The sequence below is a fragment of the Chionomys nivalis genome, chromosome 20, assembly GCF_950005125.1.
Source record: "Chionomys nivalis chromosome 20, mChiNiv1.1, whole genome shotgun sequence".
Taxonomy (NCBI): Eukaryota; Metazoa; Chordata; class Mammalia; order Rodentia; family Cricetidae; genus Chionomys; species Chionomys nivalis.
The window spans coordinates 55246340-55274300 of NC_080105.1; the positions used below are offsets into that span (position 1 = coordinate 55246340).

Below are 27961 nucleotides of genomic sequence, written 5' to 3' on the forward strand. Positions count from 1 at the left end.
GGCCTTCTGCTGGGCCACCAAAGTGTTCTTCCTTTGGCTTGGGTGAAAACTGGCCACTAGGTTCTGGTCTGTCTGGTCGTGCTGCACAGAGGAAAGGAACCTCAGTGACCCAGACTCTGAACCAGAGAGAAGGTCATCCTTTCCCCAGGGAATTCTCAGGAGGTTGTCTGCCCCGTTGCCAGGAAGAATAACTCTGCCTTCTCCTCCTCCTCTTCCTCCTCCTCCTCTTCTTTTTTCCCCTTGAGACTGATCTCAAAGTTGCAATTCCCCTGTCTCCGCCTTGAAAGCCCTGGGATTTGCAATTTCAGGGACTTTCATCTCAAATCTCTCTCTCTCTCTCTGGCCTTCAAGATGTTGCCAAGGCTAGTGTGGCATCTTTAAAGGGGAATGATGCTCATGTGGGTCCCATGCCTCCTGCCCTCTCCACCCCACGTGGGGCTGATAGGAAGTAGGCTCCGCCTACATGGACTGGGATCAGCTCTGGACCAGCAAGTTATAACGCACATTCTGTGCATACATGAATGTCAAAACAAAACCCATTATTTTGTATGACTAACATACACTAATAAACTGAAAAAGAAGGGTTAGTCTGCTTTACAAGCTGCATGTGGAGCCAGCTCCCTGATTTATGATAACCTTTAGGGACTCTGCTCAGGGAACTGGGAGACCTGGACCCACCCAGCCTCCCCAAGCCCCATCCATTCACCACCCCAAACCTGTTTTCTTTCTTCACAGTCCTCTTGTATACAATCTCCAGGGAGGGACTGTCAGGCTCTGAGAGTGCCTTCTGGATCAAGGAAGCCCCTGAGTTTGGAGAGTTCAGCGTCTGACAGGGATAAAGTCACCAGCTCAAGAGACCCAAGGCTGGCCACATTGCTACCACCGCTCTTACTCCTGTGAGCCATACGACCTACTGAAGTCACTTCCACAGTGCAGCTAAGCTGGGCCAGCCCGGATATCCTACGACCCTGTGGCCAGGTTGAAGAGGTTGCTTATATGGCCCCAGGGATTGTAGTCTTGGGTCCCACTTAGGCCTCGCATAAAGTGTTAAGAGGGAGTTTGAGGGCTCTGAAGGAAAGGCCATGATCTTGGCATCCTGCCGGGATCCGGAAATTCAGTATGTAGACCTGTAGAGCAAACTGGTCTAGAGGTCACAGACTTACCCCATGACTTGTAAATGCTGGGATTAAAAACACGCAAAATTTAGTCACTTTCTGGGGTCACTGGGGTCACCCCCTTTATGCTGACCCATTTGTCCCTTACCCATGGCTCTGCACTAACTGCCCCACTGCTCTGGACACCTGAGCACTTCGCAGAGACAAGTGTGACCTCCACCCTGCCCCTCAGGACCCCAACATTTGGAGGGGTGGATTTTCACCTCATTTCTACAGTCGGAAGCTGTCCAGGGAACAGGGCTGGGGTGGAAGCCAAAGGTTCCTTCCAAGGGAGGGATGGAAAATTTCAAATCCAAGCAAAAATCTCCCCAGAGGCTCATTCCCTGGGCACACAGAGGGTGGTGTGATTCTCCTCCTTCTCATTCAGCTGAAGAGCTTGGTGCTTGTTTCTATCTGTTCGTCCTTGTGCTGGGTGTCAAGGCAAACGCTCTACCTCTGGTCGGTAGCACTGCCCCACGCTGCTCCCAGTCCCCGTCAGCTGGGGCATCTTTAGCAGACTTTATGTTCTTTATACTTTTGTCAATTGGTTTTTCGAGACAGGGTTTCTCTGTGGTTTTGGAGCCTGTCCTGGAACTAGCTCTTATAGACCAGGCTGGTCTCGAACTCACAGAGATCCGCCTGCCTCTGCCTCCCGAGTGCTGGGATTAAAGGCGTGAGCCACCACCGTCCGGCCTTTTGTCAAGTTTTTATTTTATTTTATTTTTTTATTTTATTTTCAAGACAGAGTTTCTCTGTAGCTTTGGAGCCTCTCCTGGAACTAACTCTTGTAGACCAGGCTGGCCTCAAACTCACAGATATCCGCCTGCCCACCTGCCTCTGCCTCTTAAGTACTGGGATTAAAGGCATGTGCCACCACCGCCCGGCTTTTTGTCAAGTTTTTAGAGAGCCTGCCAAACTCACAGATGCTGAGAGCTGATGGTGGTTGGCGGCTGGGGCAGTAAGGGATAAACACAAATTTAAGAAAACAGTAATGCATGGAAGCTCTGGCCATCCTCGCAGCAAGGATATGATACAGGATCCACAGACTGGGGTTTTCTTCTGAACGGCACTCAAATCAGAAGAGCAGGGCCTGGGGAGAAGGCTCAGCGGTTACCCAGTGGACACAGGTTCAATTCTCAGCACCCACATGGCAGCTTACAGTTGTCTGCAATGTTAAGATTGGACACCCTTATGCAGGCAAAACGCCAGAGCACATAAAATAAAAATAAACAAATTATTTTTAAAAATCACAAGAGCGGGGCTGGAGAGATGGCTCAGTGGTTAAGAGCATCGCCTGCTCATCCAAAGGTCCTGAGTTCAATTCCCAGCAACCACATGGTGGCTCACAACCATCTGTAATGAGGTCTGGTGCCCTCTTCTGGCCTGCAGGCATACAAGCAGACAGAATACTGTATACATAATAAATAAATATTTTAAAAATAAAAAAAAATTTAAAAAATGTAAAAATTTTTAACTAAAAAAAATAAATAAAAAAAATAAAAAATAAAAAAAAATAAAAATCACAAGAGCAGCATGTGGGGTTGGGTAAAGGTTAGCCAGAGGGGCCCTGCTCCGGGTAGGGTAAAGGTGAGGGATAGAGAGGCCTGTGGCTCAGCAAAGACACCTGCACAGATTTTATGAGTCAGAGGTGGGGCTGGAGGGACCTATGTCTGGCCTGTCACATGGGCTGTGGCCAGTCTCACCCACAGCACATAGGCAAGGAACTATTTCCTATAACACAAATCAGAAGGTGCTCTTTTTCCAAGCTAAAGGGCTCAAACAAAGTCCAACATCAATTTTTGTTTGTTGGTTTTTCGAGACAGGGTTTCTCTGTAGCTTTGGAACCTGTCCTGGAACTAGCTCTTGTAGACCAGTCTGGCCTCGAACTCAAAGAGATACATCTGCCTCTGCCTAACGAGTGCTGGGATTAAAGGCGTGCGCCACCACATGGTGACTCCCAACCATCTGTGACGTCAGTTCAAAGGGATCTAGCACTCATGCCCACACATGGGAAACACTCATTTAAAATAAATCTTAGGGTCAGGTGTTATGGCACACACCCTTAATCTCAGCACTTGGGAAGCTAAGGCAAGTGAATTTCTGGTTTGTTTTTTGTTTGTTCTGTTTTGTTTTGTTTTTGTTTTTCAAGATAGGGTTTCTCGGTAACTTTGGAGCCTGTTTTGGAACTCTGTAAATCAGACTGACCTTAAACTCACAGAGATCTGCCTGCCTCTGCCTCCTGAGTGCTTGGATTAAAGGCATGTGCTACCACCACCCAACTGAATTTCTATTATTTTGAGGCCAGTCTGGTCTCCATACAGAGTTCTAGGTCATCCAGGGTGATGGAGTGAGACCCTGTTTTAAATAAATAAATAGATAAATAAATAAAAGATAAAAGAAGACAAAAGTTGGGAAGGGTGGGAAAAGCTATGTAGATTAGTTATGGATGAATATAAAAATATTTTGTATGGCTGGGCGGTGGTGGCACACACCTTTAATCCCAGCATTCAGGAGGCAGAGGCAGGTGGATCTCTATGAGTTTGAGGCCAGCCTGGTCTACAGAGAGAGTTCCAGGACAGGCTCCAAAGCCACACAGAGAAACCCTGTTTCAAAAAACCACAAATAAATAAATAAATAAATAAATAAATAAATAAATAAATATTTTTTTGTGTGTGAATGTATGAAATTCTCAAAGAATTATTAATAAAAATACTTTTTTGTTAAAAAGGCAAAAGTAGACTCTGATAGGAAACTATGACCAAGGTTACCTATAAAAGAGTTTAATGAGATCATAGTCCCAGAGAATTCAAGTCCATGACCATCATGGTGGGGAGCATGGCAGCGTGCAGGCAGACATGGCATCACAACAGTGGCTGAGAGCTGATATCCTTATCCTCAAGTAGGAGACAGAGAGAGCTAACTGGAAATGGCCTGGGCTCAGAGCCCAACCCCAGTGACACACCTCCTCCAACAAGGCCACACCTCCTAATCCTTCCAAACAGTTCCACCAACTGGGGGCCAAGCATTAGAACACATGAGCCTCTGGGGGTCCTTCTCATTTAAACCACCACCTAAACTGAGTCCAAACATTCATTGGCTTCTGCTTCTTGACTGCAATGCAATCAACTGCTTCAGATTCTTGCTGCCCTGACTTATAGGCCACGATGGCTAGACCTAAAACCATGAGCTAAAAATCAAAATCAGCGGGGGGCCTGGGGGTGTAGGCCTGTCATCCCAGGCTGAGGCAGAAGGATCACGAAAGGCTGCCTGGATTAGTGAGTGAGTTCAAGGCCAATCTGGCCAATTTAGGGAGACTCTGTTTCAAAAGGAAAAGTAAAAAGCTTAGTGGTCGGGCACTTGCTTATCAAGCAGGAACCCCAAGATTCAGTCTCCAGAACTGCAAAAATAAAAATAAAATCCCACACGTGAGAAAATACTCACTAGACAAGAAAGCTGAATCACCCACACATTCTCGAGAGGTGAGGCTCCTTAAGCCCCATCCAGAGTCCAGCTTGTCACCTCTCCAAGGCATTGAAGATATGCCTGTGGATTCAGTTGCTACCATCTTCATTCTTCTACACCAGTACCCCATCCATCCATCTTGAATATTGCTTTCTGTTAGTCTGACGGAATAGCCTCAGAAACGCTTAACTCCTGAAGCAAGGCTAGATTTCTCTCAGATTCTGGGTCGTTGTCCTGAGTTTTCACTGTCCAGGGCTGCCCATCCAAGGCCTTGAAGTGATCACATGCCTCAAAGGGTGGCTTAGGACTGGGCAGGGTATGGTCAACCACCGTGGGCCACTGTGGGTCAGGCTATGTTAAGATACTTGGTCTGAGGGGGAATCAGGACCATGTGGCCTTTAGGTCTTCTAGTCCCATGTAGGTGCTTAGTGGGACAAGTGGGTCATATTCATCCCTCAGTGGGAGCCAGATATCTTCCCTCCCCATTCTTCCTACAGGGCAGCTATTCTTACCTCACTAACTGGCTAGGGCCAGCATCCCACCCTGTGGTCACATTGGCCACAAAACTCTCTCAGTGGAGAGTATGCCTTTATTCTCAAGTTCAAGTGTAGAAGGCCCATGGATGTTTCCTAGTCTGCATCAGGGCCACAGGAAGGACCGAGGTCGGATTCCCAAGCTCCATCAACAGAAGGACAGGAGTTGCCAAGAGAGGGGTATCGAAGATGCTGAGGGAGGGGTCAGAGCAGGACACAGAAAAGGGACAAGGAGGTGGGCTGTCAGAATTGAGTTTTGTCTCTTTCATTTGTTTTGACTGCGACAGACCATCTCAGGGAGGAAACCAAAATAGGCTTAGGAAGCAGAGGCAGGAGGATCGCTGTGTGTTCAAGGCGAGCCTGGTCTACATAGTAAGCTCCAGGACACAGGACTACATAGAGAGACCCTGTCTCAAAAAACGAAAGACCCAAATACATAAATAAATGGCCGAGGAGGAGGAGGGAGAGGACGAGCAAAGGTGTAGGCGGTCTCCTGGTGGACAGCACTCCAGCCCTGTGCGGCTAGGCCAAGAGGGAAGTCAGGAATGGGAAAGGATGAAGTCCTGCCGTGTGTCTGAGTTCCCGAGAGGGAAAGGCCAAGGCCAGAGCACGGGCAGGGCTGCCAGTTCCGGGAGAATGGACGCTTGGTGTTAAAAAGCCATTCACTACTAGGCTGACCTGGTCTCTGCAAGTTTTCCCCAGGAGCTGGAATCTGAGGTTCTGTTCATGCCAGCACTAAATCCCACTGGCTGTGGCTCTATCTGGATTCCCAGGTTCATTTCTTGCTGTATTCTAAAAGAAAGATGGGGCCAGACATCGAGGCTCATGCCTTTAATCCTAAACAAGGAGAGGGTTAAAAAAATAAAAACAAACCCATGTTCTCTCCATCTGTCTTACTGTGGTCTCACAACCGATAGAAAATGAAACAAAGGCCTAGAGATACCTATGTACTGAGAGACAGGGTCCCACTGGGGTGCTGTCTCTATTCTTAGCATTGAAGTCAGGTTCATTTACACTGGGGGTGTATGGAGAACAGTGCTGTGCACCAGCACCAGTGTCCCCAATGGACCAGCCAAATTTCTATTAATCCCCACCCGCATACTCCCCGCGGGCTTCCTGTTAGGCACTTCTTTGAGGTGTCTAACTAGCCCAGGTTAGTTCCCAAAGTCCAGCTGAGGGTCATTCCTACCACAGCCAGCAAATTTCACGGACTTTTTCATAAGGGACATCTAGAAGGCAGGCAGCTGTCAGGGGCTCAGGACAGAACACCACACACACAAAAAGTGCTTCTGAGATGTCCGATCCGCCCCACCGCTGACCCCAGGGTGCTTTACCTCAGCATGTAGATAATCACAACCCGGAGAAGTCTCCTCAGGTTTCACCTCGCTAAGAAAAGCGCTCCGCCGGTTTCCGTGCCCGGAGTCTGAAATCTCAAGAACCTGACGGCGGGCGATGGGGACCGTGGCAAAAGGAGGCCAGGACCATGGCACTATGCCCCTGCGGTAGCGCGGCCCCTGGTACTTCTCCAGGCGAGAAGAGGCAGTGAGGTGGCGGCGACTTGTTCCAAGGCTAGACCTCAGGTTCTGAGGTTTGGAGAAGAGCACATCCGTAGGTGGTGGCCTTCAAAGTCGCTTGTTCTCAGCCTTGAAATGGAAGAGAGAAAAGTAATAATTTTTAAAAAAGAAAAGACTTTCTTTTTCTGCGTAGGGACTTCAATTCCAAAGTCCAGCCAGCCAGGCACTGAGGCTTGAAGGAGTCTTAGACGACTGCAAAGTGGATCCCGGTCTTCCAAGCTCGGCGAAGGTTTCCATCTCGATGACTTTTGGGATCCCTAGAGCCCGGCTGCAGCAGGTGCACCCGGTCTGGGCGCCCGGAGTCCCTAGGCCCTCCCCTGCCCACAGGGCCCCCACCCCAGCCCCGCCCAGTAACCCACCCACCCCGCCCCCACACTGGCTCCACCCCTAGTCCCCGTCCCGCCCCCGTCTCAGCCACGCCCCCGCCGGAAGCACTCGCGCGCCCCGGGGCCGGCTGCGCACCGGGGGTCCAGCGCTCTGGGCTGCGCTGCATCGGAGTCCCGCGGTCGGCCGCCCTTCTCCGCATGGATCCCGCGGAGCGCGCGCAGGCGGCGCGGGCTCGGGTGCCCAGGTAGGTGCGGAGGCCGCGCGCGGGGTGCCGGGCGCCCGCCCGGGACTGGATCTGAGCCGATCGCTGCTGCGCGGGGGACGCGCTCTGGTCCTAGGAGAGAAGAGAGGGGAATGAGGGGCGGAGGAGTGGAAGGGATGGAGGAGGGGAGGAAGAGAGGGAGGGACGGCGGGCCAAGGATGGACTGAGGAGAGAACCGAAGGGTGTCGGGTGGCGGAGATCCTGGACCCCAGCCGCATCCTTGCGGGCGCGGAAACTTGGTTCGGGAAACAGGTTCTTTTTGTGGTTTGTAGGATCGATCCGTATGGATTTGAAAGGCCCGAAGACTTTGATTATGTGGCTTATGAAGAATTTTTTTCCACGTACCTGGTGATACTCACCAAGAGGGCGATCAAATGGTCCAAACTTCTAAAGGGAAGCGGCGGGGTCCGAAAAAGCCTGACAGGTGAGAGGCCTGATGCTGGCTGGCATAGCAGCCATTCAACCAAACGTGACCTCCCCCAGCAGCCAGACCCACTGTGGCGCGATCCCGAGCACGACCTCTGGACTGCCGGACCTCCTGTAGAGCGACTTTGCAGCAGTTAGAGCCCTCGTGGCATGACTCCCCAGCAGTAGAACCCAGTATAGGGCAAACCGCGAGTGTGATTTCCCCCCCATCCGCCCCCAACCCCAGCAGCAGGACCTCACTATAATGGGACTCCTCAGCAGCAGGGTCCCTACGAGCTGGAACTCCTAAAACAGACCTACCGCTACCCTGGCGCTCACACACAAGCAACTTCCTAGTAGCTGGATCCCTGAGTAGTTGATCCCCTACCACTCACAAGCGCCACTCCTGGGACACCATGAGATCCTTGCCCAAGCATTGACTGAGGGTGTGTGTGTGTGTGTGTGTGTGCGCGCGCGCGTGTGTGTGTGCGCGCGTGCGCGCGACAGCAGGCAGGCTGGGGAGCTCCACACTTCACTGCCCTTCCACCATGGTCACCACGCCCTCTTAACTGAAGATGGCCAAAGTCCATACTTGGAAGCTTCGAGGAAGCCTCGTGTTCTGAGAGGGTTTAGAACAGCACCTAGTCCCCAGAGATTGGGTAAGAGTGGGGCACTCAGGGTGAGGCTCTGGGTATGTCCTTCCCTAACAGGAGCAGCATTGGGGGACTGAGCACCAGATAGATCTCATGCTTCAACATCAGACAGGCTGGGCTCCTGGTTAGTCCAGTTCTAAGACCAACCTTCTTCCTGGTCTCAATAGCAATTAGTATGCTTTTCCAGTCAGCTTTTTTCCCCTTCCCCCTATCATATTTGACTGCTGTTTGTTTCCTTGCTAGAATCAGGTCCCTCCCTGCTTGAAGGGAACTTTATTTCACTGTGGAATCCTGGGTACAGGGAGCATTGCTTTGTTAAAGTAATAGGGACTTCATATTTTTTAAAGGTGGCGATTGCCAGGTGGCAAGATAGACGACAAACCTGCAGTGTAAGCCTGAGGACATTAACGATGGTGCTAGAGCTAGATGGCCCAATCAGAAGGGCTAAGGTCAAGGGGAGAGGACACTCCCTGTCCCATCCTGTCTCTGTGTGCCAGCATGTTTCTGGCATGTTTCCAGCTAGCACCTACTTCTTTGGTCTTCTCAGGCTTGGCAGTTTTATTTATACTTAATACATAATCCATGCACATGGTAAACGTTTTCGTTATACGGAAAGATAGAACATGAAGTTGCTTCTCTCCCAGCCCAGGCTCTAGTCTACCACAGAATAACGAAAAGATAGAACATGAAGTTGCTTCTCTCCCAGCCCAGGCTCTAGTCTACCACAGAATAACGAAAAGATAGAACATGAAGTTGCTTCTCTCCCAGCCCAGGCTCTAGTCTACCACAGAAGTAACCACTGGGTAGCCCCACGATGGTGGCACGTACCTTTAATCCCAGCACTCAGGAGGCAGAAGCAGGGGGGGTCTTTATGAGTTTGAGGCCAGCTTGGTCTACAGAGTTCCAGGACAGCCAGGGCTGTTACACAGAAAAATCCTGTCTTGAAAAACCAAAAAAAAAAAAAAAAAAAGAGAGAGAGAGAGAGAGCCACTGGGGACTTCTTCCATGTTTCCATGTGCTGGCATGAATGCGTCCTTCTGAGAGCCAGGCAGGCCGCGAACTGTGACCCTTTACAGGCCTCAGACACTGGGCCTCGTTAGCAGTTGTCTAGTACCGACTTCAGCAGGTCTGGTTTGCTTTGGAACACTTGTCTCAACACTCTGGGCTAGGAAGGAGGCAGAATGCTCCCGGCTCTCTCAATCTCCAGCACCCGGATGGGGTGGGTCACAACCTCCTGCAACTCCAACTTTCTGGGAATCAAATGCCTCTGGCCTCCATGGGCACACATGCTCTTGTGTAAACACCCACATCCAGACACACCCATGTGTAGACACACGCATGTGCAGACACACAAACACACACGATAAAAAGTAAAAATAGCTAGCTTTACGGCAAATGCTTTTAATCCTAGCTCTTGAGTGGATATCCGTGAGTTCAGGGTCAGTCTGGATTACAGCCAGGACCACCGGAAACCCCCCCCCTGCCCCGTTTATTTTGTGAGACAGTGTATCACTGTGAAGCCAGAGCAGGAACAGAATAGAACTCTATGTAGACCAGATTGGTTTCGAACTCACAGAGGTCCCCCTGCCTCCATCTTCTGAGTGCTAACTGAGATTGAGTGTGCATGACACCACACCAGGCCTGGCTAAAAATAAGTCTCCCCCCCAAAAAAAATGTTTCACTTGCTTTAGCCATAGATTCGCTTTAACATCATTTCAATTATGTAACATTCATTCGGCTGTCATTATGGTAACAGGTAGCGATGATGCAAGCAGATGTGTCTGGCTCCTGGCAGACCCTGAGCCTGAGGAAGGGTTAGAGCTGCCCTTATGTTCTGGCAGAAAACAAGCCTAATTAGTTGGGGGTGTGTGGGGGTCCCTGGGAGTCTGCCAGGTGCCCCTGTTTCTAGGTTTATAGGCAGGGAAGCTATAGAGCTGAGGAAGTTCAATCAAGCGTAAAACAGGAGTAGGCAAGTCATTTCAGAAATGGGAAGTTCCTGCCAGGTATTCTAGGTTGACTGTGGTGTAATCAGCAGGGCAAATATCCCCAGGAGAGAGATTACATGACCAAGGAAGCCGTGTTCATGTATAGGGGTAGGAGCCAGGGCCTCAATGTTAAATCCACTCTTGACCCCCCCCCCCCCCCCCCGTCTGTCTCACTTGTTTCTTTCTTTTTTTTTTTTTTGAGTCTTGGCTGTGTAGTCCAGGCTAGTCTTGAACTTGAGATCCCTGTATTATCTCAGCCTCCAGAGTGCAGGCATTATGCCTGTTTACCACCATACATAGTTTTCTGTTTTTGGAGGTGTTCTCTCTGAGTCAGTAGTGCCTACAGGGCCCCTTTTGAAGTTCTTGGTCTCAACAAGAGACAAAAAAAATTGGTAAATTTTTGTTTACCAGTTATGGTCTTTTCAAGCCCTAGCTGATATAGAACTTGCTCTATAGACTGGGCTGGCCTTGAACTCACAGACATCCATCTGCCCCTGCCTCTCAAGTGCTGGCCTTAGAGGCATGTATTACCATGCCTTGGAGTTGGTAATAGGATTTAAACAGGTTTGGAAGGAAACTCAAAGACATCTTACTGGCATTGAACAGAGGAAACTGTAAGACAGGCAAGGTATGGATCTCAGCAGCTGCCAGGAGATCGATTTGGGGAAGAATTACCATTTTGGGGTTAGAAGAGGAAAAGCTGGGAGTATGTAAGCAGCTGGATCCAGGGAGAGATTTGGGGATCTGTAAGTTCACATTCAATTAAGGACCGTCACTCCTCCCATTCTCTTTACCGCGTATTCAGGTGCCCCATGCTTCTTTTCATCTGACTTTAGGCGGGTCTTCTTGGCCTTGTCTGTGTAAGGCGAGCACCTTCCATATCAAAATGGTGTCAAACAATGGCTTCATCTATACAGAGGTCACTGACCATCGGTTGTGCCAGAGGATGTCACCATGTTGGTATTCTGTGTGTCCCCAAGAGGTCTCTGATTCAGGATGATCCCTCTGCCTGTATGAGAAAAGATATTTTGGGTCATAGTTTGTTTCATTGGTATCAGAGGAGATTGACAGAGTGTCTCAAATGGTCACCTGGACCCTTTTCTTTCGTGTTCTCCCTGCCCAGTATCCCCAATCATATGAACGTGTCCAGTTACCTGCAGATCTTGTTATCTGAGACATCTCCTACGACAGTTTTAAGTCACTCTGCTGATCAAGAGCAGGCACAGTGAATGCTGTTTTCCTGCCTATGTGAGGATCCGCCAGGAGCCCCCAGAAATAGAGCATGCTGTTCCTGTCCTGCCGTTCTCTGGTTAGCATCCCTACTTGGTGCAGAGGGAAAGCAGTGAGCCATTTGCTCCTTGGTGGCTTTAGTGTCACACACCTGAATTCCCGGTGAATGTGGGAGCACGTTCAGGGCCAAATGCCCCAAACTTGGCTTTTGCTTGACTTGGTTGGGGCAGAGAGGTGGAAGCTAGTTCTGTGGGGTTCTCTGCAGGGTTTAGTGGCCATCTGTTGGAGAACCCTGCCCTCGAAGGAACTCAGTCTGTGAGGGCAAGAAAGCTAAATTCATCCTCTTGAAGAAAGAAAGTTTAGATGAGATAAAAGCGCATGGGGCGGGGGAGGGGACCAAACCAACTAACAAACAAACAAATGGGTGGTAGTGGCACACGCCTTTAACCCCAGGAGAAGCAGAGGCAGGCAGATCCCTGAGAATTCCAGGCCAACCTGGTCTACAGAGTGAGTTACAGGACAATTAGTGCTGTTACACAGAGAAACCCTGTTGAAACCTACCATCCCCTCAAAAAAAAGTGTGCATAGAGACTTGGCCTCTGGGCCAGCAGGGCATCCCAGCTCTGTGACTGCAGCAGGTGGGCTCTGTGCTGTTTCTACACCACAGATAAGGGAACTGAGGCATGGAGCTAGGAAGCTAGAGTGGAGCAGGTGTCCAGATGCCAGACTTGATGTGTGGGACTGTTTTGTCCTTTGTTTAAAATCAAACAAACAACACAAAACTTACATTACTAAATTCAAACCAGAGCCAGAGTGACATTAATCTTAGTTCTTGGAGGCAGAGGCAGAGGCAGGAGCGTTGCCATAAGGTTGAGGCCAATCTGGTCTACATAGCGTACTACACAGAGTTCTAGGCTAGCCAGAGCTACATAGTGAGGTCTGTCTCCAAAAATGGAGATGAGTTGCCAAGGTGGGGGGTGGCTGGAGAGATGGCTCAGCGGATGAGAGTGCATCTTGCTCTCACAGAGAACCTGAGTTTGGTTTCCAGCATCCATGTCAAGCTCTTCAAACTGTAGAACTTCAGCTCCCAGGGATCCGGTACCCTCGTGCGTACCTGCACTCAGGTGCACCCTCCTATACATATGAAAAATTAAGTTTCATCGCCTTCCGAATTCTATGGGCCACTCCTTGTCAATCATTTCTGAGTCAGCCTTCCTGGGATGCCGTGTAACTAACTGCTTGCCAAGGCTGCAGCACTGAGTCTGGATTTGATATTGCCCTGGCCTCTAGATCTCAACCTTCCTAACGCTGTGGCCCTTTAATACAGTTCCTCATGCTACAATGACCCCCAGCCATAAAATAATTTCATTGCTATTTCATAACTGTAATTTGGCTAGTGTTGTGGATCACAATGTCTGATATGCGACCTTTGTGGGGGCTGCGAACCACAGGTTGAGAACCACTGCTCTAGTGGCTCATCTAAGGTCTTGTGTGTATCACTGGCTCATTTCTTCTATGGCCGAGGTGTTTCCCAATCTGTTTGCTCATTAATTGACACACTGGGCATGAAATCCATTGGTAAAAGCACACACAGGCTTCTGTGTGTGAATGTAGGTTTTCTTAGGTAAACGCGTAGTGGGATTGCTAGATTGTATTAAAGGCTTAACTAGTAAGATATTGCATTGTCTAGCATAGGTAAGGCCCTTCTGATCCCAGAATCGAAAGGAGATGGGAGAGGGAAGCCAGAAAAGAAATTTCAAGTGTTTTGCAAAGTGGCTGTGCATTTTTGCATTCCCACCATGCCTGGGAGCTTCGGTGGATGCAAATTTTACATTGTTGGCTTATTTATTTATTTATTTTTAACCATTCTTTATTGGACAGACTATTCTTTTTGCATTGAATTTCCTTTGCTACTTTAGTTAAGAAGCAATTGGCTTTCTTTGTGTGAGCCTGTTTTTCTGTATTGCTTTCTTAAAAACATTTTTTTTATGATTGTGGGTATTTTGCCTGCATGTATGTGGGTGCTGATAATTGAACCCAGATCCTCTGAAAGAGTAACAGTGCTCTTAGCCGCTGAGTCAGCTCTCTGGATGGCTGTTTCTGACGTTCTTTATTGTGTGCCATGAATCCACTGACCTAACCCTTCACCAGTACCATATTGTTTTTGTTACTGAGTTTATAATCAGCATTAGAATCGCTATGTGGTGTGTGTGTGTGTGTGTGTGTGTGTGTGTGTGTAGGTCAGAGGACAACACTATAGAATCAATTCTCTCCTTCTCCTTCCACCTTTCCATGGATTTATATGGATTCAGGCACTAAACTCACCAAGTATTCGCTGCAGGGTCCTTTACCTGCTGACCCTTTCCAGCCCACATGAAGTTGTTTTTGTTTTTGTTTTTTAATGATTTAATCTGTTGGACAGAACTGCTGCCTCAGATCTTTCTTTCTTTCTTTCTTTCTTTCTTTCTTTCTTTCTTTCTTTCTTTCTTTCTTTCTTTCTTTCTTTTTGTAGTGCTTGGAATTGAACCTAGGACCCCATATATGCTAAGCAAATGCTATATCATTAAGCAGTATTCTGACCCCATGTTTTTTCTTTTTCATGATGTCCTGTAGAATTCTAGTAGTTGCTTTTTTTTTACATTAATTTATTTTTTAATTCATTTTACATTCCAACCAAGGTTCTCCCTGTGCTGAAGCTGTGGCCCCTCTGGGCTCATGGGCTCGTGAGCTCATTCTTGTGCTGAATGATCCTCTTTAGCCTCCCACTGGTTTCTGGCCACATAGCCATGTGTTGGCTGGCTGCCAGACCTGGCCAGGTTAGGACCAGTGCCTGGTTGGTGGCCAGAATCCTTGAGAACGGCATCCCTAAAGTCCCTAGGCAACCTTGCCTCTCTACCTGAAGCTTCAGTGTTCAACAGAGAACCCACACCTCTACCTACCTCCCCAACTGAGGCTTTTTTTTTTTTTTTTTTTTGAAACAGGGTTTCTCTGTAGCTTTGGTGCCTGTCCTGGAACTAGCTCTTGTAGACCAGGCTGGCCTCGAACTCACAGAGATCCGCCTGCCTCTGCCTCCCGAGTGCCCGAGTGCTGGGATTAAAGGTGTGTGCCACCACCGCCCGGCCCCAACTGAGGCATTTTTAAACTTTGTTTTGTCTCTTTGGGTTCTGAGCCTTGACTCCAGGGCCTTGTACATGCCAAACACATGCTATTCCACTGAGCTACACCTCAGATAAACTCTTTGATGTACTGGGTCTACTCAGTGTGGTGGGTGATGAGCGTGTAACCCTAGTCTGTCTTCTCTCTGGCCAGTGGCTGCATTAGAAGTGGACTATTAGTATAGATACATGGTGTGCTTCATTTCACAGGTCTTGGGAACTTCTATTTTGACAAAGTTAGTAAGCTTCGGGTCCTTTCTGGAGCGGTTTAGGAAGACAAGTGCTCAGGTGAAGGAGGAAAACTGGGGCATCCTTCCCATCCCCTGGGCTCCGAGCTCACCTCCGTCTCTCTGGGTTTCAGTGAAGCGCTATGTACGGAAGGGAATCCCACTGGAGCATCGGGCCCGTGTCTGGATGGCCGTGAGTGGAGCCCAGGCCCAGATGGACCAGAACCCTGGATACTACCACCGACTGCTGGAGGGAGAGGGCAGCCCCAGCCTGGAGGAAGCCATCCGGACAGGTGGGAAGCCTGCGCTCAGTGCCCTGGGCCCGTGTAGCTCGGATGGGGAGGGCAATAAGGAAGCCTGCGGATGCTGTGTTTGGGGCAGAAATCAAGACTAAAGTGTTCACGAGGGGAACAGCAGATGTTTATGGGACTACCAGCTTGTGAGCCGATGAGTGCACAGATGGAATCTCCTCTGTGGGGGGTTTAGGAGCCCCAGCAGCAGGCAGCACCGTGGCGCTAAGCAGCAGTGGCCTTGGTCGTGTTCACTTGGCGTCACCGTGAAGGATGCTCCCTGTACCCTGGTGTCAGACGGCCTTTATGACTGGCCTGGGTGCTCTCTGTGCTCTTCTTCCCTGTCCTCTAGGACCCCAGGGTCAGGACTTTGCTGGCTCTCAGAAAGCTGAGTTGCCAGGCAGGGTGTCTCACACCGTTAGTTCTAGCTGACTCAGGAGGTGAGGCAGGAGGATCTCTGAGTTTGAGCCCAGACTGGTCTGCATAGCAAATTCTAGGACAACCAGGGCCACAGAGAGGGACCCTGTCTCAAAACAAAGATGGAACAACAACAAACCCTACCACCCCCAAAAGCTCTGCAGTTAGCATACACGGAGTATTGTGATATTAATATTTAGGAAGCACAGCTGCATCTGCAAAGGGCAAACGCCAATGAACAATACCAGTGTAAACACAGTGTGCTGGAGTTTTCTGTTACCTAACAGAGCACAGAAGCCGAGGGGACAGCTTGTTCCTGCCACGGGCAGGGCTGTTCTGCGGCTCCCACTGCCTCTGAGTCTCTGCTCACATGGCCAGGGCCTGTGGGGCCCGAGGGGGTATGGGGCCCGGAAGCAGTCTGTGGGGGGCAGAGGCAGTCTGTGGGGCTGAGCTAGTCTGTGGGGACTGAGGTAGTCTGTGGGGGTGAGGTAGTCTGTGGGGGCTGAGCTAGTCTGTGGGGGTGAAGTAGTCTGGGGGCTGAGGTAGTCTGTGGAACTGAGGCAGTCTGTGGAGGCTGAGGCAGTCTGGGGGGGGTGAGGTAGTCTGTGGGGGCTGAGGTAGTCTGTGGAGGCTGAGGCAGTTTGGGGGGGCTGAGGTAGTCTGGGGGGGGGCTGTGGAACCCAGCCAGAGGTCTCAGAACACAGCTCTGCCAGAGGTTCTCAGCAAGCTATGGTGCTGACTCAGGCTGAGAAGCACAGGTCCTCAGGTAGACTCGTGTATTTTTGATAATAGTAGACTATCGCTGTTTATTTGGAAAATGAGTTTAAGGTTCTGTTTAGTGCATTTTAGGAAAATAATTATTGAGGGAAAATATGCATACCATCGTTCACATTCTATTCCCCAAACCGAAACTGTCCCCTGTAAACACTAACATCTTTTATGGTAAGATTTTCTTTGCACTTCCAACTTCCAAATATTGACGCAGAGACTTGTTACTAATTATGAAAGCTTGGCTTTAGCTTACACTTGTTCCCAGCTAGCTCTTACAACTTAAATTTATATTATCTATGTTTATATTAGTCCATATTTATATAATGTGGCTCATTACCGCTGTTCAGTATCATGCGGTCCACTTCCTCTGTGTCTGGTGAATTCCTCACCTCTCAAACCCTCCTACTCAGTTCCTCTCTCTCTCCACAAGTCCCGCCTGTCTTCTCCTGCCTAGCTGTTGGCCATTCAGCTCTTTGTTAAGCCAGTCAGAAGGTGCCTTGGCAGAGATGCCTCACAGTGTAGGAAATGGCTCTCCCACAACATTACAGCTCTGGCAGGTGTCAGTTCTGCTTTTGTCTCTTACTGTTGATCCTGTGGGACACGTGCAAGTTCCATCGCGTAGCCATTTTTAAACTATTTGCTTATTTTTGAGACAGGGCCTCACTGTGTAGTCCTGGGGCTGGCCTAGAACTTGCCATGTAGACCAGGCTGGCCTCAGCTAACAGTCTGCATGGCTCTACCTCCCAACAGCTGTGATTGAAGATGTTTAGCCACCATACCTGGCTTGCTTTAAATTTTTTATTACATTTATTATTTAGCATGTGTGTGCGTGCGCATGCATGCATGCTCACATGGATATATGGAGGTTAAAGAACAACTCGCAGGAATTGGTTCTCCTCCCATCATGTGGGTACCAAGGCTAGACCTCGGGTCCTCAAGCTTGGTGGCAGGCACCTTTGTCTTTTAGACAGGATGGTCTTCTGGACTGGCCTGGAACTCCGTATGTAACCACAGATGACCTGACTCTGCCTTCGGAGTGCTGGGATTACAGGTGTATGCTACCACAGCTGGTGTATGTGGTGCTGGGAATCAAACCAGGGCTTTCTCCATGCGGACAGGCACCTATCAGCTGCGTCCCGTCCCTAGCCCCGGTTTATGCTGGACCGTCTGGATAAATAAAGAACCACACGGTGGACTTTCTGTGTCCACAGAATCACTTTGGTGCTGCACAAATGGGCACTGAGCCTTGTCTACACTTGACTTTACCTGTGTCACAGAAAGACACTGCCGTGTGGCGAAAATATCACAGCCAGGGGTACAGTATAGGGTGAATGCAGCCTGCACCGCTAGTCTCAAGTGGCCGGGCCCTACTCTTCCTGTGACTGTTCTGCGTCCTGGAATGTTTATGGTTCCAGGGGAGATGTTTTGGGCCTGGGAGGTTAGGGAGACTGTGGCAGCAGGAAGGGGTGGGGCGGCACAGGGTGGAGAAGCATCTGCACAAAGCCCAGCAGCGGAGTTTATTTAATTCCTGGTTATCACCTTATCTCTGGAGGGAGTCTTGGCCTGTTCTCCTTCCTGCTTCTGGGCGTGTTTTTGTTTCATTCTTTTGAAACTGCAGCTCACTTTGTAGCCCAGGCTAGCCCCAACTCTGCAGTCATCCTGCCTTGGCCTTCTGGGTTACAGGCGTGAGCCACCACGTCTAGCCTTGTGTTGTTTGTTAGGACAGACTTTCATTCCGTAGCCCTGACTGACCTACAAGCCCCTATGTAGAGCAGGCTGTCCTTGAACTCACAGAAATCTGCCTTCTCTCCAGAGTACTGGGATTAAAGTATTAGAGAGGGGTGTGCTCCATGCCCAACCCTAGTCTTATATATTTGATCTTTGAATCTGGAGGCCTTTTCCCCATGCTGACAGTAATTGGAGTGTCCCGTGGAGACCGTGGGTCCAGGCAGCTGCCTGCCATTCCCGATTCGGAAAGAGCACTAGGACCCATCCCTGCCCTCCTTCCTGGTACCTGTACCATCTCCTGGGCTAAGGATCTTGTGTGCAGAACTCCTGAGGTGGTAGTTGACTCGGGTGCAGCCAAGGTGGTGCCACTGCTCAAATCTGAGACAGAGTCTGGCCACCTTGGCAGCTGCAGAGAGGTTGATGGTGACGCTGGTGCATTTCTGTGTAGACCTGAACCGGACATTCCCTGACAACGTGAGGTTCCGGAAGACGGCGGAGCCTTGTCTGCAGAAGACCTTGTACAACGTGCTGCTGGCGTACGGGCTACACAACCAAGGTGTGGGGTACTGTCAGGTGAGCCCCCAGACAGAGCTGGCATGTGTTGGGGGGTGTCATTCGATACCCCATAGGTCCATAGCAGTGACATTCTGCAGGTACAAACGGTTAGTACTCAGGCATCTGCACTGGCCTGCCCTTAGGGTCCTTACAGGATGCATCCTCAGCTGCAGCCACTAAGGGCACCTCCTGTGCACATTTGCTACGTTCCCTTTTAAAAGGTGGGCCTTGCCCACCTCCCAGCTCGCTCTTTCTCTCTCCATTTCTCTCTGTTTGTCCTTTTCTCTCTCTTCTTCTCTGCCTGCCTCCCCTCCCCCCTCACTCTCACTCTCTCTGCCTCTCTCTTCTCTTCTGCTGCTCCTGTCCCCAGAGTCTGGTCTCCCCCTTCCCCTTCCCTCTTTTTCCATTTCCTTTCCTCCAATAAAGGCCCCTCCACGTGAACTCTGTTGCATGGCGTCTTTCTCTTGCGCGGTGCTTTTTAAATGACTACACAAACTTTATTCCTGAGTCATGGGCTCTGGGTTGGGATGCCTGTCTCACAGTTGGCCTAGCTTTCTGTATGTCCCTGCTGGAAAGCAGGGGATACCTGCCGGATGACTTTGAGCTGTCACACAGTGAATAAGGTGAGGGTGGGAGCTGGGAACAATGGGAGTGACATTGAGAGGCACAGAATCAAGAAGAGGCTGGGCCCTGAGGTGCACTGTGCAGACATTCTGTGGGTGTGGCCACCATGTGATGCAGGGCCAATCTCTCGCAGTTGCTTCTGGAAGCCTGGTGTAATAGATCCTACCTGCAGATTTTAGTCTTGTTCGGATTACCAGCTGGGGAGCAGTTTCCTGACTGTGGTTGAGAGTGTGCTGGAACTATGTACTTGCAAACTGGTTAAACCAAGAATGACTCTGGAAATATGAGACCCAGGTGTGGGCTGGACGACAGTCAGGGCTACCTCCCCTGCAGCTGTTTCCTACTTCCTGTCCAGGCTCCGCCCAAGAATCTGAGACTTCTGGGATTGTTGTTTCCACATTTGCCTGCTTGTCATCACTGTCTCCATCTCCCTTTTTGTAAGGCCACACACCATCTAGCCGAAGGTCTCTATTCCAAGGGAACCTCATTTTAGCTAGAAAATCTGCACAGACCTGTCTCTAAGTGAAGCCATACTTCAAGACAGAAGACTTCTGCCTTTGGGGACTGTCTTAGGTTTCTATTGCTGTTAAGAGACACCATGACCACAGGAACCCTTATAAAGGAAAACATTTAATTGGGACTGGCTTATAATTATGGAGTTCATTACCCTCATGGTGGACATGGTGGCATGCAGGCAAACATGGTGCTGGAGAAGGAGGCAAGTGATCTATATCTTGATCCACAGGCAACAGGAAGTGAACTGAGGCCCTGGGCACAGCTTGAGCATAGGAGACCTCTCAAAGCCCACCCCGACAGTGACACACTTCCTCCTCCAAGTTCATTGCTACTCCAACAAAGCCACACTTCCTAGTAGTGACACTCTCTATGGGGACACAGTCCTGCTCATGACATGGGGAGTCATAAAGTGCTAGCAAATGGCTTTGCATTTGCTTTGATGAAGCTGTGCTGACTTCCACAGGTGCTTCTGTTTGAGCAACAATACCTTGCTGGCATCTTCCCAGTTGCTGTCACTTTCATGACCCAGGGACGCAGAGCCGTTCCCAGCCTCTGGGCTGTCATGGTGCCTTGATCTACACTTTTCCTTCTTTACTTTATTCATTGCTGGGCATTATATCTTCATGATTGAAAAGTTCTCTGTTACCCGGGTGGTGGTGGCGCACGCCTCTAATCCCAGCACTAGGGAGGCAGAGGCAGGCGGATCTCTGAATTTGAGGCCATCCTGGTCTACAGAGCGACTTCCAGGACAGGAACCAAAGCTACATCCCCTGTCTCGAAAAAAAAACAGGAAGGGAGGGAGGGAGGGAGGGAGGGAGGGAGGGAGGGAGGGAGAGAGGGAGGGAGGGAGGGAGGAAAAGAAAGGAAGGAAAGAGATCAGCAGCAGTGCCTGCCTTTTCACGGGGGCGCTGGAGATCTGCATTCAGTTGTGGAGCAAACAATTTACCAGGGCCGCCTCCATAGGCCCTGTGCCTCTTGTGTGTGGAGGACATTCTGAGGTATTAGAGGCTGGGTGCCCGGCAGTGGCAGTTGGCTCCTGGTAAGTGTATCTTTTAGAAGTATAGACGGAACAAAAGGGAGGAAGACAGAAATTATGCAACGGTTTATTCTCTCAGAGGTGACAGGAACACACATTGCTAGGTCCCCGTCATGAGCTTCGAGGGCCATGACCTCTGCCTGGCTTTGTGCCAGTACTTGGAGCTCCTGCCCTTTGCGGGGAGTCCTCACTGTCCCACCCCTTCAGTCAGGACTTCTTGTTGCTTGCCTTTTGTGGAAACTGAGGATTGATCATGTGAAGCGGGTGCCTTACTCTTGAGCTATTCCTAGGGCCTCTTTTCACTTCTATTTGAGATTTATTATTTATTATGTGTACAACATTTTGCCTGCATGTCAGACAGGGGAGCAAATCTCATTACAGACAGTTGTGAGCCACCATGTGGGTGCTGGGAATTGAACTCAGGACCTCTGGAAGAACAGTCGGTGCTCTTAACCTCTGAGCCATCCCTCCAGTCCCCTCTTTTCACTTTCTTATTCTGAATCAGAGTCTCTAGGCTGCCTTGAACTCCCAGTTCTCCTACCTAAACTTCCTAAAACACTGGGATCATAGGACTATGTCACCAGGCCTGGCTGATCTTCGCTGATTGAAACACGATTAATAAAAACTCAAAGACAGAAACTGGGGTTCAGCCTGAAGGTCAACAAAGCAAAACAGCCAGCCATTGGCTCTTAACCTCAACCTCAGTCTGAAATGGGAATCCTGCCTCCAGGAATCTCAGAATGAGACTGTCGGAGAGCTGTCTCCTCCTGTTTTATATTCCTCTCTAGGGCTGGGATTAGGGGCGTGCACCACTACCACCTGGTTTTTGTGGCAACTAGTGTGGCTACTGGGATTAAAGGTGTGTGTCACCACTGCCTGGTCTGTAAGGCCAGTCAGTGTGGCTGTTTTACTTTTCTGATCCTCAGGTAAGCTTTATTTATTAAAATACAGATGAAATGCCAGTATAGCTACTGTCCCAAACACAGTCATTAGCGGATTGCCAGAGCTCTGTACCGGTCAGACTAGTCCCCACCGACTGTGCCACAAGCCAGCAGTCGGAAGAGAAAGCCTTCAGTTTTCTATTCTGGGTGGCAGTCGGTGTTCTTCAGGTTGAGTTCCCTCTTTCACGTTGAATGGCTGAACAGTACAGATAGTTAGCCTTGGGTCTCTACTGTACCATGCAAAGGTGGGTCTAGATCAGTGGTTCTCAACCTGTGGGTCTCGACCCCTTTGGGGGGGTCACATATCAGACATCCTGCATATCAGAGATTTACAGTTTAGAGGGTTTTTTTTGTTTTTGTTTTTTGTTTTTCGAGACAAGGTTTCTCTGTGGTTTTGGAGCCTGTCCTGGAACTAGCTCTTGTAGACCAGGCTGGTCTCGAACTCACAGAGATCCGCCTGCCTCTGCCTCCCGAGTGCTGGGATTAAAGGCGTGCGCCACCACCGCCCGGCTACAGTTTAGAGTTTTGAAGCAGCAACGGAAATAGTTGTATGGCTGGGGTCACCGAATGTTCGGTGATGGCGGCGTTCGGAAGGTTGAGAACCCCTGCTCTAGAGCGCCCTGAGTTTCCAGGAAGGGCACAGGAATGGGAACCTACCGTGATCTGAAATACTGCACTCTGTCCAGCACTCAGGTGAGGTTTGTGTCTCATTCTGATTTCAGGGAATGAATTTCATAGCAGGATATCTGATCCTTATCACCAAGAATGAAGAGGAATCTTTCTGGCTCCTGGACGCTCTTGTTGGAAGAATACTACCTGGTGGGTTGAAAGTTCTCTTTGTTCTGCCCAGTCCTTGCCCTCACTCTGCCCAGCTTCTGATGCCTTCGACATCCTGATGGCTGGGTGTAACTCAGGGATGGAGCACTTCCTGGCTTTTGTGAAGGAAGGTCTTGGGTTTAATCCCCATCACTGGAGAGAGGGAAGAGAGGGAAGAAATCTAGTGAAAACATAGTTGGTTTGTGGAAGCCGAAGTTAAGACTTGGGTTCTGTGGTCTCTGCTGAGGGTGTGGGCTTGCCTTTGGGCAGGTGTTCTCCATGGCCCCTTCCTTGTGTTTGTGTGTATGTGTGCGTGTGTACATGTGTGTGTGGGGGCCTTCATGAAGTTGAGTTGATCACATGTGAGCCACATAGCTCAGATGTTGTACTGAGTTTGTGAGAAAGCACACTGTTGACAGATGTTGTACTGAGTTTGTGAAAAGGCACACTGTTGACAGATGTTGCTGCTTTTGAAGTTGGGAGTCGCTTGTCCCTTTCAGTCTGCCGACCTGCCGACTGTTAACAGAGAACAGTCACCAGGTGTAGTAAATTCAGTGTAATCAAGTCGCCACGGGCTGCAGTGAGGGTCACTGGGAAGAATCAGTGCTGTCCTGAGGGAGGTGACTTGGAACAGAGAGATTTCCTGCCTGTTCAGTCCTGTGCCTGGCCCCTCAGAAGTGAGTTAGAACACGAGAGGGTATGTGGCCTTGAGCCTGGGATGTTTTCCTAGTTCCTGGGTCCCTGCTAAACTTCAAACACAGCCTTGCTTTGACCTAAGTTTTATGTTCATATTGGTCAGTCCCATTTCCCAGGTGAGGAAACCGGAGGCCTAGGGAATATGTCAGCTCAAGGCCGATCCACTGCTGTTTTTTCTGAGCCTAGTTTCTGAGGTACCAGGACTGGGTTCTGAGGTTCTGAGTACTGTATTATGTGTCCTCGCTGAGGTGTGTGGTAGGGCTGTGCTGGTGGACTGGGACCCACCAGAGAGAAGCTAGCTCCCTTTCCTCCTGCTGTTAGTCCACAGGGGTAGGGATGCGAGCTGGCTGGTTCAGTGTTAGCTTCCCACAAGTTAGAGTCATTGGGAAGGGGGAACGTCGGCAAGGGAAATGCCCTCACCAGACTGGCCTATAGGCAAGCGTGTGGCACATTTTCTTGACTGATGATTGATGGGGCAGGCCTACCTCACTGTGGGTGGTGCCATCCCTGGGCTGGTGGTCCTGGGGTCTATAAGAAATCAAGGTGAGCAAGCCATGAGGAGCGAGCCAGTAAGCAGCTCCCCTCCATGGCCTCTGCATCAGCTCCTGCCTCCAAATTCCTGCCCTGCTTGAGGTCCTGTCTGACTTCCGTTTATGATGGACTGTGATATAGAACTATAGCCAAACAAACCCTTTTCTCTCCACCTTGCTTTTGGTCATGGTGTTTTATCACAGCAGTAGAAACCCTAAGTAAGATGGGGAGGCAGGGCATGGAGGCACAAGCCTTTAATCCCATCACTCAGAGGCAGAGGCAGGCTCTTTTTGAGTTTTGAGTTCAACCTGGTCTGTATAGCAAGTTCCAGTTCATCCAAGGCAACACAGGAGTCCCCATCTTAAGAAAGAAAGAAAGAAAAAGCCCATAAAAAGCCCATGCCAGGAGTTTTAGTTAAAGATGCCACGAGTGAGGTCACTTGTAGTACGGAGGAAGTGTGTGTGGTCCTTATGGGTGACGTGGTTAGTATTGTGATTGTGGCTTCAGAAATTCAGCTTGGAGGGAGGGAGGAACGTGGAGGGCCCTTGGAGTAAGGAGAGGCAAACTCCTGTAGTGTGAGTTGTCAGGTGTCCTCTGTCCCTTATGGGGCACGTGGTCATGGTCTGCGGGAAGCCTGTTGGAAATGCTATTTATGCTATAAATTGGGTATGTGAGAGATTGAGTGACTCTCCCAGGCCACCTGACTAGCCCAGGGCTGTCCCGGTCACACCTCTGGGCCATTGATTGAGGCTGGGTCTAGCCCCACCCCTCCACTCGTCTGTCTTCCTCCCCGGAGTTGTGCCTGTCAGTCAGCAGCTAAGCAGAAGTTGCCTGAGGACTGTTTTGTTTTGAGACAGGGTTTCACTATATACCCCTGACTGTCTTGGAACTTGCTATATAGACCAGGCTGGCCTCGAACTTCAAGATCCCCAGGTGTATACTGTCACGCCTGGCTTCAGACTAGGGACTTTGCTTTTCCTGTCTATTTATCTCTTCTTACCCTAGTGTCCCAGAACATGGGAATCTTTTTTTCCTCTTTTTCTTTTTTTTTCTTTCTCTCCCCCCACCCCGAGATAGGGTTTCTCTGTAGTTTTGGTTCCTGTCCTGGAACTAGACCAGGCTGGCCTTGAACTCACAGTGACCCGGCTGCCTCTGCCTCCCGAGTGCTGGGATTAAAGGTGTGTGCCACCACCGCACGGCCTGATCTTGAGCCTCTGACCCTCCTCTCACATTCAGTGCTGAGGATATAGTCAAGCATAATCACACTCGTCATGGGGTGCTGAGAATAGAACCCACTAGGTAAGCACTCTACCGTCTGAGCCATTTCCTTGGCACCTTCCTTATGAGGCAAAGCCGCTGTTCATCCAAGCATCCTGGACCTCCTGGGCTCATGAGGAACCTTGTGCACAGCTTCCCAGTGCAGGGGCTGCAATTTTCCCACTATAGGAGCTGCATGCTTCCCAATGCAGGGGCTGCACGCACTCCACCCCCAGCTTCCCAATGCAGGGGCTGCATGTGCTCCACCCCCAGCTTCCCACTGCAGGGGCTGCATGTACTCCACCCCCAGCTTCCCACTGCAGGGGCTGAATGTACTCCACCCCCAGCTTCCCACTGCAGGGGCTGCGTGTGCTCCACCCCCAGCTTCCCATCTTGATGACTTTTAAAGTCCATTTACTTTCGTTGCTCATGCTCACCAGTTACGTTCCCAAGTTCTCAACCTTCAGACCACAGAAGCATTTCTCATCCGTTCAAAAGAGCAGTGTATGCTGGGAATGGTGGCCCACACCGACATCAGAGGGTCAGGAGTTCAAGAACAGCCTGAGACAACTGGGGAATTCCTATCTGAAAGGCCAGGAGAGAGTGTGGGAGATAATTCAGTACCACTTCAGACAGCAGGGTGCACCCCAAGACACGGGCTCCTGGACACTGAGCCTTGGTGTGCCGTTCTTTCCTGGGGGCACACGCCTGTGATGACGTGTGAGTTAGGCACCGTCAGGAGCGCACTGTGAGACGTGCTAGGAAAGACAGCCTCTCCAGAATGCCTTGTTTTAACACCCTTGAGGTCAAGGAGACTCTGTGGGATTTAGACTAGAAGCACACAGGTGACATTCTATAGGTTGGGGCCCCTGTGTGTTGAGTTGGACTTAATGCTGTGACTAGGGTTTAGGACAAATGAAGGAACCCCAGACGCTTTATCCTGAAGATTAGACTCCTCTGTCTCTGCTCTTTGCCTCAGACTTGAGAGCGATCCTCAGGATGTCCTTTAACTAGGGATGTGGCTGTGTGCTGGTAGGTAGAGCTGGGGTGAGGATCTGTGAGCAGGGCACAGAGCCACAGAGTGGTAACCCCAGGGCACAGCAAGGGAAAGGCACTGGTCTCCAAGGCTGAACCTCCGGACCTGGGCCCTCACTGAGAGATGACCGAGCTATGGAGATCTACCTGCGAGGCCTGGGTGTGTGGGGTGTGTGTGTGGGGGAAGGTACAATGTGGGGGGGAAGGTATAGGCTCATACAATGATAGCTTTGGGGCCTTCTTCATTGTCTGAGGAGTTGTTCTCTGCTGTGCACAGCTGTCTCCAAAATCCCAGCCTGTCCACAGTGAGGGGTCTTTGTTTCTGTAGACCCTGATATCGCCCAGACCCAAGGATTCTGTCTGGGTCTGCCCTGGACTCTAGGCTTGAGCTTTCACCTTTTTTGTTTGTTTGAGTTTTTTTTGATAGTTTTTTTTTCCTATCCTGGAACTCACTCTGTAGATAAGGCTGACCTCGAACTCACAGAGCTCTGCCTGCTTCTGTTGTGTACTGGGACTACAGGCATGCACCACCCAGCTCTTTCTTCTCATTTAGGCTGCTTGCAGGGCCAAGCTGGCCTCCCTGCTGGTTCCTAACAGAAGGTGCCGGTTCCCCCATTCCCAGCAGAGCCTTTCTGCCAGCCTGCAAACTAGCACTAGTGATAAGTCCTTTTAACATGTCCTTATCTGTGATTGGTAGCAAATTGGTGGAGTCTCAGCATGTGTGATCCAGAATGCATACAACTTCATATGGAAACATGTGTGACACAATGCATACAACTGCATATGGAAACATGTGTGACTCAGAATGCATACAACTGCATATGGAAACATGTGGAATGAAAAGTCTAAGAAAGTCAACCACCTGCAGACCACACCACTCTGTGGCTCTTCCTAGATTTGCTATCAGAACGTGGGGACCTTTGCTTTTTGTGGGGCAGCCAGGATGTGGTGGCTGAGCCAGGGGTGGGGCTCTGAACAAAGGCATGGATGTCCCTGGACTAGGAGAGGCACTGGAGCTAGGGCTGTGCATGGCTCTGGGCCAGTGTGCAATGTGGTCATACCACAGGAGAGTGGGAGGAAAGTGGGGAGGTGAAGGGGTTAATGTAATCCTCCCCTGGGAGACCGTGTCAGGGCCGTGGAGTTCGAATGGCTCTATTTTTGGAAGCTGGTCTAAGCTTCCAAGCAGGGCCAAGGTCATGAAATGCTCCTTTGCAAATCTTCCCTGCCTCTGCTGGGAGGACAGACCTGGGGATGGCCCTGGCTGTCTCTGCACACGCCTCTCCCAGCTCAACAGGATGAACAGTTAGCACGAGCCAGCTGGGTGTGTAATCCTAGCTTGTAATCCATGCATTTAGGAGGTCAAGGCAAGGGGGTCACCAATTGTAGGTCATCCTGGGGTTCAGAGTGAGAACCTATCTCAGAAACTTTCCCACCGTCACCAGCAACACCCAGAATAAGTCACCAGCAGAAACAAGGCAGAGAACAAAGGGTGGATAGGGCCCCAGAGGAAGATTCAAGGCAAGTGTATGGAAGAGGGACAGCTTCTCCTTCCTTGAGCTAGGCTGCCCTGCACTCCCATGTCAACAGAGTCAGTTCCAACCCTAGTGTCAAATGAGTGTGCACTCTTCATCCCATGCCACAGTGGCTCACTTCATGAGCAAGACACTGTTAGTGTATAGTTGGTGTGCCATGGCTTTCTGTTTTGTCACAGACTTAATGATTTCTTTTGTAGCGTAAACCAAGCATTGGCACTGCCCTAAGTTTTTTAAAAAAGTTAAGTA

The 27961-nt window shown here is 50.1% G+C and overlaps 1 protein-coding gene across 2 annotated transcripts in view; it reads left to right on the forward strand.

Moving 5' to 3' along the window:
* Positions 1-7158: 7158 nt before the first annotated feature.
* Positions 7159-27961, forward strand: part of Grtp1 (growth hormone regulated TBC protein 1) — a 35894-nt gene continuing 15091 nt past the window's right edge. For both annotated transcript variants that reach the window (XM_057752445.1, XM_057752444.1), the window contains exons 1-5: positions 7159-7294; positions 7585-7736; positions 15102-15260; positions 18622-18746; positions 22568-22664. In XM_057752445.1, coding sequence (XP_057608428.1) covers positions 7248-7294; positions 7585-7736; positions 15102-15260; positions 18622-18746; positions 22568-22664 — 580 coding nt within the window. In that variant the 5' untranslated portion in view covers positions 7159-7247. The remainder of the gene's footprint in view (positions 7295-7584; positions 7737-15101; positions 15261-18621; positions 18747-22567; positions 22665-27961) is intronic.